Here is a 16334-nt window from a genome sequence, read left to right as displayed (position 1 = left end):
CAGTGTTACAGGAGCAAAAAGGGCGTGACGTGTAAACAGCACAGGCACATACACATACAACCCTGTCCAACTGGCTCCCACATTTACACAGATGTCAATTCAGCTCTGTTACGACAGCCGCTGCTGACTTAACAGCAGCATGACATCATCCCCTATTACACCTTTGTCTTGGCAGGGCGGAATAACGGCTTAATGGTCCTGCCTTAGGCAGGCTGAGGTAGCTCATGTCTTTGTGAGCAGGGACGGAGTCATGATGGAAAGCTAAAGGGCCTTGTCCAAACTGTTGCAACAAAGTTGGAAACATCCATTTAGCTGAAATGTCTCCATCCTGTCGCAGAGTTTATGTTCCGATGTTGCCTCCAGAGGCAGTTTGGAACCCAGTAGTGAGTGATGCAACAGATGTTAGGCAACTTTTATGCATTACAGCACTCGTTGGACCCACTGGCATGGGTCACTACACTTCATACCCTAAGCTGCTGTTACATCGGTGCTTCCACTTCAAAATAAAAGCACTAACAGTTGACCAGGGGGGATCTAGTAGGTCAGACTTGTGACTTGACTTGAGGCGATGGTGGACACCTGTGACTGTGTCATGTTTAGAGTCACTGAGGTCTTAACCATTCTTTATAAAGTCTAAATGTTTGTCTACCTATGTGCTTGATTTTATGCACCTGTTAGAATTGGGTTAGCCTGTGAGACAATAATGGGATATTTGCTTTCTAGTCGAGTTGAATTATAAGATTGATACTGTATCTCTAATATTACCTCATATTTTCAGCTATTATGTTAACCCAAAGCTGGTCTGCCAACGGAGGAAACAGATACATTAGCACAGAGTTACTCAATGAGCCACATTGGTCTGAAACAGTCTGAGAAACCTGCTCAGACATTGAGAATCTGCTTTTCCCAGAGCAGCTGCTGCGGCGGCTAAATCAGGTTCACGTTTTATATTTCTGAGCTTGTTCCTATTTGTTTTTCCACTGTGCTGCTTTTTGTAATGTCTAGTAACCTTATTATGGGTATCACAGACCTTCATCTGACTGAGCCTGGCTTTGAGCCTAGCCACGCCCCCTCCAGGCCTGGCTCCTCCCCCTGCGCTCCCCCTGCGTCTCCTCTCCTTCAACAGGATTTGAAGGCGCCGAGAGAGGGAGGGGGCAGAGCCGCGAGAGAAACAAAAAACGTGACTAGGCACCCAAAGCGTCCTGTTATGCAACAACTGACCTACTAACATACATTTAGAGACTCAGAGAGAGAGAGAAGCGGAGAGAGGGAGAGAGAGAGAGAAGAGGAAATAGAGAAAGAGAGAGAGATAGAGAGAGAGAGGGGGGAATTGGGGCAAACATTACATGAGGAGCGCATTGAAAACAAGCGGCACTGTGTTCACACTCTCGCATATACCTGCACTAATAGGAGAGCTGGTGTTTGGAAATTGACAGACGGTGTGTTATAGTGTGCGCGTGAGTGGATGAGAGCGGCTGCTGATGCTAAAAGCGGATTGTTCGAACGGGACTGTTTATAGACAAAAAGGGTAAGTTTGTGTTATTATTAATAAATGCATTATATTAATATGTTGGGTATATTTTATGCTACTTTTTAAATATTCCGTTTTTAAGCATTATTTTGTATTTGTGATTTTTTGTTTGGGTGTTTGCTCGCATTTTCTCAATGTCATGGCATGGCATAGGCTACCCCATGTCTAAAGAAGTGAGGGTCTGAGAGTGTGAGGAGGGGGAGTGTGGGAGGGAGGCATCGCCAGAGATTATGATTTGCTTCGGAAAAAGGTGCGGTGTGATGGAGGACACACGGAGGTGAATTATGTATTGGAACAGTGCCACAGATGTAATGAGGCAAGGTCTGCACTCGCTGTTATGTTTATGGTGCATAACGCACTCATATCCATTTGTTGTGGTGCGTTTAGGGGTCTGTTTGTACTTGTTATTTGTTAATTTGCAGTAATTATTATAATTATAATTATTATTACTATTACTATTATTATTATTATTATTATTATTATTATTTCAACTATTCTAAAGAAACTATAATATGTCAGTAAGTGTCAGGTTTAAATGATGCACAGCCTCTCTTAATCACACGCGCCCTGTTTTGGGTTAGTAGGCTAGTCAGACAACTGGAAAAATCCCATGCAGCTCCGAGGACACACTTCTCTCCGTCACGTGTAGCAGCTCTTTGTAAAGGTTAAAGCGGCTGTGCAGCCCTCCGGGTTAACCCTTTAGTAGGCTGAGCAGTCTGAAGGAGCACAACACAATCCAGAGCACAGGGAGCGACAGACACGATCATCCGTCCCTGGACACATGTGGACATTTCGCGTTTACTTTCTTCGGCTGTGTTTACATGCTGTGCAGGCAGATTTAGAAAGGATGAAGAATGGTGAAGTTCACGGGCTCTGCTGAGTGCACGCGCTGCCAGGTGAGATGCGGATCAGGACATCTGGATCAAATGTGGGTCATGTGTGTTTCCGTGTTTTTGAGCAGTTTTGTTGACATCTACTTCAGGTGTATACCTTCTTAATAGCGTGGCGAATAAAATGTGTAGATTTATTTGTTGAGACGCGTCTATTTTGGGTGAATTTTATCGCATAGTTGGATTCATGCAGTCGCCTCGGGTGACTGATGATCCGATTAAATATGCATGAGGACGATTTGTCAGACAGTGCAACAAAGGAGGCATGCGGGGTAACACATTTCTCACATTGTGCTGCTATGTGAGGGATAACTTGCTTGCGCCAAAAATATACGAAGGCGACATTAAACAATACATTATGGCTTTTAATGAGACTTGAGCTGCAATGAACAACTCCGTTTGGCTGCAGTCCATCACTGGCTCAGTTGTGGTGGAACATAATGTCATAACTTGTTGGCACACAGATAAAAAAGACATTTTATGTAAATATGATATTTAACATTTTGCTTTGAAAAAGGAACACCATGTTGACCTAATTTCCAAAACCGGCTTTGTGGTTTATACACTGCACGTGGGCATGGTCACAATGGTCCTCTGCGTTAAGGCATCACATGCAATAACAGCTAGTATTAAAATAAGTCACAGATAATAAAACTGTGCACAAGTGGTTCTCAGATAGGCTATTTTCAGAACTGTTTCAGATTTTTAGAAATGTTCCAGGACAGCGTGTATCTCTCCTGCGTGGAATGAAGCATGCTTTAAAGCATTTTACGCATTGTAAGTTCTGCATCTGCCGCATCCGTAAATTTACAGTGTAGGGAACATTGTTGAGGTTATGCAGGTTGCATAATAAATGAATTAAATAATTAAAGTGGATTAAAGAAGGGGCCGATTATGCAACCGGCGGAAACCCGTAGTCTATGGCTATGCTGTGCTGCGCTTTGCTGCGGAGCCGCCGCTGCCAATTGGTTGGCAAACACTGGGTCTCTATGCCAGCCATGAATGTAGGTCACATTGCGCCTGTGGGAGGGGGGGCGAGACGCTCAACCGCTGCTGACAAGAAAGGCAGAATCAAAACCCCACCAAAATAAATTCCCTCCCCGCCATAACAAAGAACCGAAGCAGGCATGCGGAAATAGAACATTGGCACGCAGACAACAGACGACATAAGACACATATCATTTCACTTGTCAAAACTTGGACAATTTAGAACAAAAAAAAAACATTTACCAAGTTTTTTTTACTTATTACATCACTGATCTGAAGTGCAGAGACAGCTGTGCTTCTTTGAGTTTGATACAGCTTTTACTAAATAAAACAGTGGGAGGGGATTCATGGAGCAGTTTCCTGTCCCACTTTATGGCCTCTTGACTTTCTTGGGGTTTCCTGGCACATGTAAGATGATAAAAGATGAGATCTGTGCTTTGTTATTGCGCTGTGGTTGGAGGCAGCACAGAGGCGAATTACAGCATTTAGTAGGCCACAGGAGCACATGTGACTGGTGCAACACATGGACTGAGTCACTCTGCTTTTTTTTTTCCTTTTCCAGAGAGGGGTTATATGGCCCTGTGTGTTTCTTGGAACAAGGATCCAGCTTGGATCGGACTCTGCCTTCCTGGCATGTTGCCCGATTCCTTAGCCAACCCCCCTCTCTTCGCTTTCCTTCTTTTTCCTTGGGAAGCTAAAGTCAGCCCCCAGACTTGGAATTCAAGCAGACCCCACCCATGACCCCCGACTCTTAGCCACGTGTCACACATTGCATTCTTCCCGGGAGGGGGCAACAGTTTCATCATCTTTTTTTTTTTCCTTTGAAGCATAGTCCCCCCCCCCCCTTTTTTTATTTTAGACCTGCGCCCATTTCCTGAAACGCTCCGCAGAAACACGTGCACAGGGGTTTGAACTAGCGCCGCTGTTTCCAAAGCTCATTGCCACATTTAGCCACTTGCAGGGCCGGCCCTGTGGTTGTCTGAGTGAGTGCGACTTGGATTCTATTCCTGTGCTATCATTCCACAAGTGCCACAGAGACCTAGTGATGACACGTGAAGACTATATGATAAATCGGAAAGCGTAATCTAGGTCAAGGGAATGTGTGCAGAGGATTGGGGTTGCTGTACACTGCAGGTTTGCTCACTTCGTTTGGATGTATTTGCATATTAAAGCTGGAAAATTCTTGCAAATAACATGGCTGCGTTTTAACTCGCTCTTGTAACAGTGACTCATTTCTGCTGTTGTGGCTTTAAGAATCTCTGGAAATAAAATAATTCAGTTGTAATTTGGATGACAAGAGAGGGTGAATGAAATGGATTACAGGCTGAGCTGTGAAAGAGAGCCACAACACCTCAGTATGTTTCAAGCTCATTCACATCACAATTTAAAGACAGACAAACACTGAATAGAAGCCGAGAGCCCCCACTGCGAGTTATTTAAACACCAGAGTTCTCTTATGTGTATTGTAGCTCAATGTAACTGTAGGGGAGATATGCAATATACGCAATCAGTGACGTCAACCAACGTCCTTTTGTTGCAGAACGTTGATTCTTGCCGTTTGCTTTGACCATGTGGAGCCACTGGTTCAGAGGGAGGGAGAGAAAGTCCAATATGATTGGCTGCCCCTTCTGTTTCCCCCTTTTTGTTGCTATGGGTGACACATTCCTTCTATTGATGCAATACCAACATTGTCGCAACTGCCTCTGGTCTCCCCCCCTCTGCCCAGCTACAGCATAATCTCATCACCATGCCTCTCTTTGTTTTTACTCCCTCATTGATCCCTGTCCATTTCTTTGTCTCCACTCCACTTGCTCTCACCTCCGTCTACATTTATACAATGCTCTAATTTTCTTTCCCTCTTTGTTCTTTTCTGTCTTCCCGTCTCTCTTTGTCTGTTTTTCGGATCTCTGGCCGCTTCACCTCTACGCAGCTCAGTTGACCTACATTCGCAGCAAGCTGTACAGTGAGGCTTGTGTTTACAGAGCGCTGCCGGTCCCTAGTTTCTGGGTCAGTGGGACATACTGAGAAAAAGTCGCTCCGCTTATTCTTTTCTCTCTGGTGCCAAACAGCCACATGTTAGATGCTCACGTGGATGACCTGAAACTATTCAGCCAAGCAGAGAGAAAAAAAAAACAGACACATGCAAACAAATATGAATGAAATGTTGCTTCCTGGATTAGATTTGAGCCTCTGGAGAGAGCTGTCTTCCATTTTTCATTGTTTATTGAATCTGGACTAAGATTCATATTCAGGATGAGGGTACTCTTGTAGTTACGTAATGGTGTCAGATCCCATGGAAGAGACGATAAAATCAGTGCAAACACCAGATTATGAGATTAAAGATTCAGACAGTGTAAAAGTGCTTATACAGTTTAACCTGGCAGTGCAGATGTTGGGTAACACATGTTTACTGCCGTGGATGGGATCTATTTAGACTCTATTAGAGATACAGATGACATTTTGCAATCACTTTGCAGAACTGATTCTGTAGGTTCATGGTTGTTTGCGTGCAGAAAGACTCCTTTGTTGTTGTCTGACATTTCTAAGAAGTCAAGTCATGAGGAAACGACATGTGTGACCTAATTATTTCTCCAGGAAGTGTCTAAGTGATATTAATACAGAGAAGCAGGCAAATGCAGCGTTTACTGTAAGTGCATTTACTGCATTCAAAAGAATGCTATTCACTTGAATTTAGTGATGTAACACCCTATAATTTCTACGTCATACTGGTTTAGTCTGGTAGAACACCTGTTTAGCTACTTACAACTCCCCGCTGTGTTCTGGCTCTGACGCACTTATCTGCATAGTTATGACACTTTCCGACCTTCCTCGTGTTTCAAGCAAATGTTAATAGGCTGTGTTATTCCTGCCAGTGTCCCCCCCGTCCCGCCCCTTTCTTCCCATGGGCCCTTGACCTATATTTATCAATGCTCCACCTCCTGGCATCCCCCACACCTCCAAATCTCCCAGTCTCAGCCTCTTTATCCTTGACCTGCACTGGCTGCTGCCTTTGTCTGCCTTATCTGCTCTCTATGCATCATTGATTTGGCGTTGAGTTGTTTTGGCGAGGAATGCTGCCACATTCCTCAGCGGATGAACACATTGGGGTGTAGCGGTGCTCAGGCGATGTTTGTGGATGGTGTTTCTCAGAGGAAAATTGCCGGGCTGTCTCTGGTGGAGGATTTTTTTGATGAAATATTCTAAAATGGATCCAGGAAATGCCACCAACCCTGCATCTGACTCACCCTTTGCTCTGTCTGGCCCAAATACTCATCCGGCAAACAAAATAGAGCTAATCCTTAAACAGTCTAGTTTTGTGCTCTCGGCATGTGAATGATGCAATTTCTGTGCTGATTCAGTATTCGTTTCATGGATGTACCTGCTGAAGTCGCCATGTGTGCCGTCTTTTATTTCAGCTGCCTCAGATATTCTACTACTGGGTGAAAAGATGAGACAGGATCATCAGCCTTGCGATGAACTCAGTGCCCTCATTACATCACAAAAGTCAACATCAACATGTCAGGCTAAGGGTCAGGGGTCATAGGCCGCAGACAGAGTAGATCAATAGCAGGGCCAAAAGGTCAGACAGTGAGGTCTAGTGACCATTTGCTGGTTGCGAGGGGAGACATTGTTAGTTAAAGCCAGATATGCAGAAACAGCAAAGGAAAGCTGGTTAGATGTGGCATTGAACATTCTGCATGCTTAAAAGAATATCAACGTTAAATGTAAATTGAAATAATGTTATGTCTGATTATAGAGCATCTGCAATCCACGTGGATTAACATATTCTCTTCTTCCTGTTTTTGTCTCTTCAGCCTTTAATCTTCAACCGCCGAGAGAACAGAGACAGACAGACGGAGCGAGACTCTACAAGAGATTGACATGCTGAGGTTGTCGGGCCACCCTACATCCTGCCGGTTCTGAGGAGATCTAGGACACTTAAACACCAACCTATCTCAGTGTACTGAAAAGTACTGAAAAAAGCCACTCGCTTGACCTCTGACCGGTTTCTTCCCTAGTCGCTTTGGAAACATTTCAAACTGGCTGGCACTAGACAAGAATGGAAAATCTGACATCAGGTCTCAAGACATTAAACAATAACTCAGGGAATAACCAAGACTCCCTTGAGAGTTTTAGTGGTTATGAGGAGTCTTCTTCTGCCCAAGGAAGTCCATCTCGCTTAGGGCGCCTCATCAAGCCTAAACCCAATATGAGCTGCAGACGAAAGCGCGAATTCATCTCTGATGAAAAGAAGGATGCCTCCTACTGGGAGAAACGGCGTAAAAACAATGAAGCAGCAAAGCGCTCCCGGGAGAAGCGACGTCTCAATGATATGGTTTTGGAGAACCGTGTCATTGCACTGAATGATGAGAATGTGAGGCTCAAGACGGAGCTGCTCCAGCTGAAGCTGCGCTTTGGCCTTATTAGCACTGCCTCCTACATTGAAAAGAGCCAGCAGATTAGTGGAGGCAACAACACGGGAAATGGAGGCTCATCCTCCTCATCTTCTACCCAATACTACTCCAGTGGTTACTCTAGTGGTTCTCAGGTGATGATGAACTCTGATTCCTCAGAAACAGAGCAGTCAGGACATGGCGAGGGCCACAGGCAGCTGGTGAAATACTCTCCAAGAGGCTCCCTCTCTGACATGTCTGACGGATCCTCCAGGGACAGTCCTGAGCCAATGCCTTTCGAGATCAAACAGGAAGGTGACAGGCTGGAGATGGACATCGCAAATGGCACCACCACCCAGATCATGTTCAACATCCATCGTGGTCTTGCCTCTGTGCCCACTCACCACCAGATCCAGCAGCATTCTCAGGAGCTGGAGGCTGCATATCATGGCCAGCATCATCATCTTCACCAACAACAACCCCTTCCGGAGCCTGTTACCACTATCAACACTGTCAGCCAGCCTGCCCCTCACCCACCTGCTGCCCAGAGAAGCGTTATTCTGTATGGCTCCAGCAGTGCCTCCTATCCAGTGGACACCCTGACGAGGCCTCAGGACATCAATCTGCAGGCAGCTCAGAAGCACAGTAATGTCAGCCAACTGCCGCAGTCCATCACTGAGGGCTCCACAGAGACACTGGCTGAGGTGAAAAAACTGCTCGAGAGGAAGTCATTAGATTCCCCTCCATATGAGCTCTCAGACAGTCGTAATGAGGCTGGAGATGGACAGGTGTACAAAGTTTGCCAGCTTCCCCAGCAGCACCAGCAAGAGGGCGATTCATCTGGAGAGCTTCTTCACAAACAAGTTGAGGGAGTCAACCAATCCCACCTGTACCACCATCTCCAGCAGCCTCATCATTCATACCTCAGTGCCCAAGACGAGGAGCCGCCTTTGCTTACCTACGAAGGTGGGCATAGAAGGGAGGCGTACTACCAAGGCCAACCTATCACCTCTAGCAAGGACACCTCTTGCAGTGATGGAGATCCCCACAGCTCAGACAAAGAAGCCTCTACAGATGACGATGAATTCCCCTCTGCGTCCTGCTCAGATATGGGCTACAACAACCGACACCTTTCTGGGCTCCACCGACCAGCCTCTCCTCCACCCTCCTCCCAGGGCTGCTCTGGGGCCCAGCGCAGGGATCCTCAGGGGGAGGTGAAGGGCACAGCGTTGCCTCACAAACTCAGACTCAAACACCGGGCCATGAGTTCCGGAAGTAGCGGAGGCCACTCCTCTGGACAGGAGTCCCCAACAACGCCTCCCTCTGCAACACCGCCTCCCTTGCCCCAGCACCCCTACTTGTCCCTCATGCCACAACAGAACATTAGCCATGAGAGCCAGGGTGGAGCCTGTAATCAGGTGGCCTCAGGGGAGGTGCCCAGGAGGGAGAGCTGGAAAAAGGAGACAGGTGGACGACGAAACAAGAGGCGAGACTAAGTGACATTAAACATGACTTTTCTCGTCTAAGAACTACCCTGCCATCATGCCTTTGCCCTATAATAGAATCCTCTCCTTAAGCCCTTGGGACAGGAAGCTGGGCTTTTTTACTCCCCAAAACCCCCAATATCACCAAAAAGGATGGACAACTTGTAGGGCTGTATCATATTTGTATATATTGTACAGATTCTTTATTTCTTACATCCTCTCCATACTTACAGAAGCACTTTTGTTTATGTGATAAGAGGAGGAATGGAACTGCCTGCTTTTCTACCTTTTTCACCCAATAATATCCAGCAGAATACATCAGCAACCATCAACATTTCGATCGCTTACAAACAAGAATGTAGGAAAAGTTTTGAGCTTTATTAGTACTATAAATTTGGTACATATCTGACTGTAGACAAGCATACACATGTGTGGCTATCTGCCTTAATTTAAATCAAATGCAAACTTACACTGGGGACATTCCCTCGACCAAAGAAGCACCAACACTACAAATATTAAGTTCCATACCTCTTCCCAGACCCTACCTCTACTGACCCATACTTTCCCCAGTCATCTCCATTATCACACAAAAGATCTCCATCACCCTTATTTTTTAAGCACTTAGTTTGTATATTACTGTGATATATGAATATATGTATCTATTATAAATATATATTTTACAAAGAAATTTGAATACAAATTCAACAAAAATTAGACGAACCTGCAACGGTCAAAGAGGGTTTTGAAAGTGACCATCCTATTATAAATCATAATTACTGTACAGCCACATTTTCAGCTGTTGCTGCAGGACGCATTCAAATTAAAACGCCTCACTTTTGATTGTCAAGCTTTAGCATTAATCATTTGTTAATGCCCTGTTTACTCAGAAATGGCCGTCCAGTTTGGAGCGCCAACAGCACTGAATGGAGATGTTGTTTCCTGAGGCAAGGGCCTCAATAAAATGTTTGGATTTCTTAACCTTTAACCAGCCTTTAAATATTTGGTGAAATTCACCAGCTGCAGGCTATGAGCCTTTTGTTTATTTGAGCTTTATCAACCATATCTTGTTGTTGTTACCATTCACTGGCCCAATGTATTTATTTCCCTGTTCTCCACACGTCCCCATCACTGTAGAAAAGCCCACATGAACATAGACGGAGAATGTGTACAGACCTTTTTAGATACATACTGCCTTTGGGTGTGAACTGTAATGTAAGCATGGGATGCTAGGGGCAAAAGCGGGAGTTCACATTCATACTACACAATACAGTGCACTGAGTTTTGAACAAGTTCCTCTTGTGTGAACACCCAAAAATACAGCCCTCTTTACAGCACATTTATTAAAATCAATTGCGGTTATTGGGGTGACCAAGCAGGGCCCTTGTGGCTCATATAAGGTACAAGATGACTGAGTTATAATGAAATTAATCTCAACTGACAGCATATGAATGCTTAATCTGTAGGCGAGGACAAGTTTTTCCTAGTGTCAGAAGCCTTTTTTGGTACTGTATGTAGTCTGAGTAGTATTGACCAATCAAGTTTGGGTGGACTTGGCTGGTAACAATCTGTTCGCCCCAAACTCCATATCTACTCTCACGTCTCAAGTTGCTAGAAAGACTTTGACAATGACCAACAAACAGAAAAGGGAGTCTTGGCCTAGATATCCAATATCAGTTGTCTGTTATCTGCTGGTCGCACCAACGGCCCCAATAAATGGGCCATCAGCCCCAGAGCCTCAATCAACTTCAGATAATCAATGAGTGCCGAGATAAAAGTTGCAGTGAAACCAAATTTCTCCCATGTGCCAACGTTAAATAGTACAAACAACAATTCGAGCTGATGAAATAACAGAACATCCCCTGCTTCCCATGTGCCTCCATTATTCAATTGTAGGGGTTATTTATCCCTTTCTCATGGTAGATCTGCTTCTGGACAGTGATGAATCCCCTGCACTGGATCCTTGTTGGAAAATGTCTATGTACCATGTTTGGCTTTTTGGTGCTTGTGTATAAATGTAAAGCTCCCCCCACCCTTGAACAACACTGTTATGTTTATTACATTGGTTTTTATATCCTTTTTATTTCAAGATGTTGTTCTGTTTTCCTTTAACTGCGTCTTTTCTCCTATTGACAGTGATGACATGTATTTGCCTCATTCCTCCCTCCCCCCCGCCTCTCCCCACTTTTTTCAGTGTGTATTAATCAGTAATGTTTGTGGTTTTTGCTGATGGTTTTATGAAAAAAGACAAGAGGACAAAAAACAGGCAAAGATAGTGTGGTGTTTAGAGATGGGTGGTGGTTGGACTGGTTGGTCATTACCATCGCATCCTTTTGACATGAATATGTATGTAAAGACACTAATGTTCATTGTGGATGATGGGAGCATTTCAAGACCGAAAAACAAAATAAAAAGGATGTTGACATTATCAACATATCATGAAAACAACCTGTTTGTCCCTGTTTTTCCACCAGTGTTTGGTTTACTACAATGACACCTGGACGTTACACGCACATACAGATACAGTTTTTTGATCCCACAAAGCAAGATTAACATTGAACTGAGCAGCAATTTTACTATTATATAAGTTTTCTATACACCATATCAGATAAAGCCATGCCCCTGTTCCCTGTAGATATTTTTTGTGCTTCAGATCTTCTCAAGAACTTGAACCCCAAGTTTGACAGGCACGCCCTGTTTTCAGCGTGCAGAGATGGCCTTTGTATAGAGCTTACCATTCCCCACGGGCAACGCACTCTTTTTGGCATCCAAGGGTAATCTGCAATGAGAGAAGGTTTCGCAGTGACACATTTTGCCCAGTGGAGCCAGAAAACTCCCTGGCAAGTTATCTGATGTAACACTGACCTACTTCTGCAAACAGACATGAGCTGGATGCATCACAATACAGTCAAAAGTTTCACCCAACACATACTCTTCTGATTATAGTCTTTTGCATTTAAACCTCTTTGAGCACACACTCCGCGGGAGCTTGAGTGGACATTAAAAGCTGAGAACGAATAAAATCACTCAGAGCTCCAAAATAATCTCTCAGCAGATAAACAGGTGCGTCCCCCCCCCCCCGAAACAGAGTATTGGAGCGACACAAAGTGATCCGAACTGAAAAACAGGCCATATCTGAAGTGAGAGTCGGCTCTGTGTGATGATGGGGACAAAGCCGGGGCAGAGACAGTCTGAGCCTCTGACTGCTGCTGCCAGCTCAACTGTCCCGCCAACCTCCTGGCTGAGCCCCACCGCATTCTTTGTCCTGACACAGAAAAGGCAGCTGTGTTATCAAAGTCCAGACTCACTGGCTATGTGGTTCCACATTTTACAGCTTGTATATGACCCTCTTATAATCAACTAGTCCTTTATTAGGGTTCACGTTATTCATTTGCATGCAATATATAGGATTTAATTACAGTGCATGAGCATATCAATGCATCTGAAGATAATGTAATGTTTATTACATAAATAGCCCCTTAAATTGGGTTAATTATCCAGTGAGCACGTAAATCATACCTTAAATTTTTCTTTATCTCGTGCCCTCTTTCAAACCAAATCGGGGTCATGTGTATAACATAAAGGGCAAAGGGAGGGGTGACGAACGGAGAAGGAAGAGAAGGGGGGAAGGATATGGCAGGGGAGGGAAGTTAACCCAGTGCACTAACTTGATCTGAGCCTGCAAACAAAGCTCCTCTTTGAGGCTGACGCCTCGATGCCCTTCACAATGCTGCCAGTCACACACATAAGCAAATACATGCATGCACACACACACATGCAAAGAAGAGTATAAATCAGTCTGCAGCCTGCTGTCTCCATGAGATTATAGATTTAAGGGAGTTGTTTATTTAATTCCCTACAATAGCCACCGTACGTAGCACCCATCGGATTGAACCAAGGTGACACTCTCTGCAGCATTTTGCTGCGTCCCCTATTTTCCTGCTCTGAATGGCTGCTGCACCGGAGCTTGCATAAACAGGTCAGGAGGAAAGTAGGTCATTGTGCGCGGGTTGGGAAAAGCAAGGAAAAGTCGAAGTGCAGAGAGGGGAGAGGGAGCACGCTGGTGGATGGATCAATGAAGGTTACGGCTCCATCCGTGTCACTCATGTTTGCCTCTGGCAGGAGAGATGCTCGCGGCTCTCAGAAACAGGGTGCTCGTGTTACCTGGTTCCTCTTAGCGCCCTGGGGAAAGGTAGGTTAGTGGAGCAGGAAAACAGGGAGGAGGGTGATGGAGAGTGAGAGAAGGATGAGAGAGCAGAGGGGGGGATCCCAGGACTGCAGAGAGCTGGTTTGTTTCCAAGATGACACATTAGAAGGTTCTGAGACATTTGTGGGGCAGCTTCCAGGATGCCTACAGAGTCAGGTCAGATTCAGGTAACAAAATGATCCTGCCCGCATTCTTTAAAGTGCATCGACCTTTGGTTTGTATGTCACACCTGTCAAACATACAGTTACGTATTGACAGCGATCTGCACCGTATGCAAATCAGGAGCAAACAGATTTCTTCCCCTGACCCTCTTTCTTAACTGCTCCTGTGAACTTGATCCTATAGCTTCTACGCAAACACACCTGCACATACAAATGTGCATTGCATGTGCACATGCAAACACACAGAGTACATATGTGAAGAGATGATTTGCAGTCTCACCACTCTAGTGTTGACATGACCTACTTGTCTATGATCATAACCTGGAGGGCACATGATTCCCCAACGCTCCCTTTCTGACAACGAAGGTTCTCCTAATCAAACATATGAATGAATTCAGCACTAACTCTACTTCAAACGAACAGAACATAATGGTTTCTTTAACATTCTATCTTTGCAAAGTGTTCCAGTATTTGAACCGAGTCAGAAGAACAAGCAAACGAAAGTGTATAGCAAAAACTCTTCCTGCTTAGATAACATAGTTGTGGCTTGCGGCCCAGAACGCATCTGATCTCTTGTTATAAAGAGGTTACGTGCAGAGGAAGCGCTCTCTGATGAAACAAGAAATACATGTGAGGGAAAAGCGATGAGAAGGAAGAGGGGGAAACATTTAAAGTTTTAAAATAGAAGCAGAAATCTATTTGGATTTTTAAGTGAGCAGTTCCAGCTAAACATAACCCTCTTACAGCAAAAGGGACAGCATCTTTAGTTTAAAGCAAAGGGCGGAAAATGACACATTTTATCCTCCGTGCAGTTGTTCACCTACATTCAAACTGGTCTGAAGCGGCTGGCTGACTGAATAGAGCTGGGGCAGGGAGTGGCCTTGCCCCGATTTAGCTTTGGGCGCACTGTTAGCCCTCCCTCCTTTCACTGTCTTCATCATACTCTCTAGGTCATGCAAGCACACACACACACACTCATAAACCCACAGAGGCCCTTGTTAACTGTGTCTACACTCCAAAGTGTGAGGTGACTTACATAGTGATGTAAGACGTACAGGCAGGTCCATGCATAAAAACTATAAACCCAATAACTCTAAAGATTATCAACAGTGTGTGTTTGTGTGTGTGTGTGTGTGTGTGTGTGTGTGTGTCTGTGTGTGTAACACTACGTGAAATGGGAGCAGCCTGACTCCTGACTCATCTAACAAGTCAGTTAATCCTCTACCACTTGTTGACTTTATCACTTTATTCACATGACCCATATTGTTACTGCATCTGCAGTCCTGATCTCTGGTGGGAAAAAGAACTACAAATGGAGCCTGAATCACCTCAACACCTACACCTGAAGCGCGGTGGGATCCCCCACTACTACAATAGTCCTCCAGCTTAGCAAAGCTGAATGCAGCAGCAGCAGACCTGCTGGTGACCAGCACTCAGCAGCCGACCTGAGCGAGGGCTGCAGCTGCAGCGCCACCTTGGTCAGATTTTCCATGTGGGAAAAGTCCTTGAAGTAGAAAGAGCACACTCCTCATTCACACTCAACACAATCGCAGACTGTAATGTTTTGTTGTCTGAGATTTTTTACCTTCAACCGACATCATTCTACAGTTCGATCGGCTCCATTCTCCTTTAGTTTTTCACTCAACAGTTTGAATACCTCCGTAATTCTTGTGCGTTTCCACAAGCATTTGTGAAGTTGTTTGGTCAGCCCATATTTCTATTAGAGCCCTCACCTGGTCGCTCCCCCACATTTGTCCTCTACTTATCTTTCTGCCTGGCTGCGTGTTGTTCTCTCTGCAAGCGTCAACATCTGCTAACAACCTACAATGCACAGTGTTTTGGTTTGCTTCCTACATAAGGTCCTACTTTAAGTCTGATGATGTTCTCACCTGAACTAAACCGGACGGTGGTTCCTTTGGAAACGGACCAAGTCCCTTTTTTCAGGTGAACCATAGTCAAGTGGTTTGGTCCGCACCGGAGTTTAAATGCTTTACTCACCTGTCCAAATGAGTCCGGACCAAAGCTGTCAGGTCTGAATGCACCCTAAGTGAACAAGGCTCACAAATGTTCTCAGTAGAAGTAAAAAGTCGCCCTCAGAAAGACATTTCTACTATTTCTACCATACGGAGCTAACCAGACCTCACCTCATATATGGGAGATTATAAAAGTACTTAGTTTCATCTCAGGGGCTACTAGTTTTACCAGCCTTTTAGTATGTTGGGAAGGTTGTAGCGTGCAATGATACAACATAAAATAATTTATTGTTCATAAGCCTGAAAATGTAAGAGTGTCGGGTGTAAAAGCTAAAAAATGAATACAAAAACAAAGTATTTGTACTGTGTTACTTCCCTCATCTGATGACAGGTGTATAAGTATAAAACTGCAGTAACCAGAGTAAAACGGACAAAGTAGGAGTCAGCGAGGAGGCCGATAATGAAAGTTGATGGAGGCCTGTAGGGCGCAGAGTGGGAGAGAAAGCATTGAGCGGTGTAAAAACAAAGTGCCGGCTGTGTCATTTGCCCCATGGGCTTCCTTCCTGTAAGGCCACAAGGCAGAAAGAAAACTGAAAGGTCTGCTCAGCATACCACTCCACTGCAGCCCCACCCATAAACAAACAGCAGCTCCACCTACACCTCCCTGCAAAACAGTAGGTTAACTCACAGAAGTGATGGAAGAGGTGGGG

General features: G+C 44.9%; 1 protein-coding gene across 2 annotated transcripts; it reads left to right on the top strand.

Annotated features, from left to right (window-relative positions):
• Positions 1-1188: 1188 nt before the first annotated feature.
• LOC138602698 (uncharacterized) lies at positions 1189-11722 on the top strand. Of its 2 annotated transcripts, none has more exons than XM_069674232.1 (2): positions 1189-1528; positions 7224-11722. In XM_069674232.1, the coding sequence occupies exon 2, from the start codon at positions 7469-7471 to the stop codon at positions 9296-9298; it is 1830 nt and encodes a 609-aa protein (XP_069530333.1). In that variant the 5' UTR covers positions 1189-1528; positions 7224-7468; the 3' UTR covers positions 9299-11722. The 2 variants fall into 2 exon arrangements, with proteins under 2 accessions (XP_069530333.1, XP_069530334.1); XM_069674233.1 differs by lacking the exon at positions 1189-1528 and adding an exon at positions 2057-2427.
• The last annotated feature ends 4612 nt before the right edge of the window (positions 11723-16334 follow it).

The sequence above is a fragment of the Semicossyphus pulcher genome, unplaced genomic scaffold, assembly GCF_022749685.1.
Source record: "Semicossyphus pulcher isolate SPU_LCO1_2020_fin unplaced genomic scaffold, fSemPul1.0.p SCAF_23, whole genome shotgun sequence".
NCBI classification, from domain to species: domain Eukaryota; kingdom Metazoa; phylum Chordata; class Actinopteri; order Labriformes; family Labridae; genus Semicossyphus; species Semicossyphus pulcher.
Note: the sequence above shows the minus strand (reverse complement) of the source record. Positions and strands in the feature narration are given on the sequence as shown.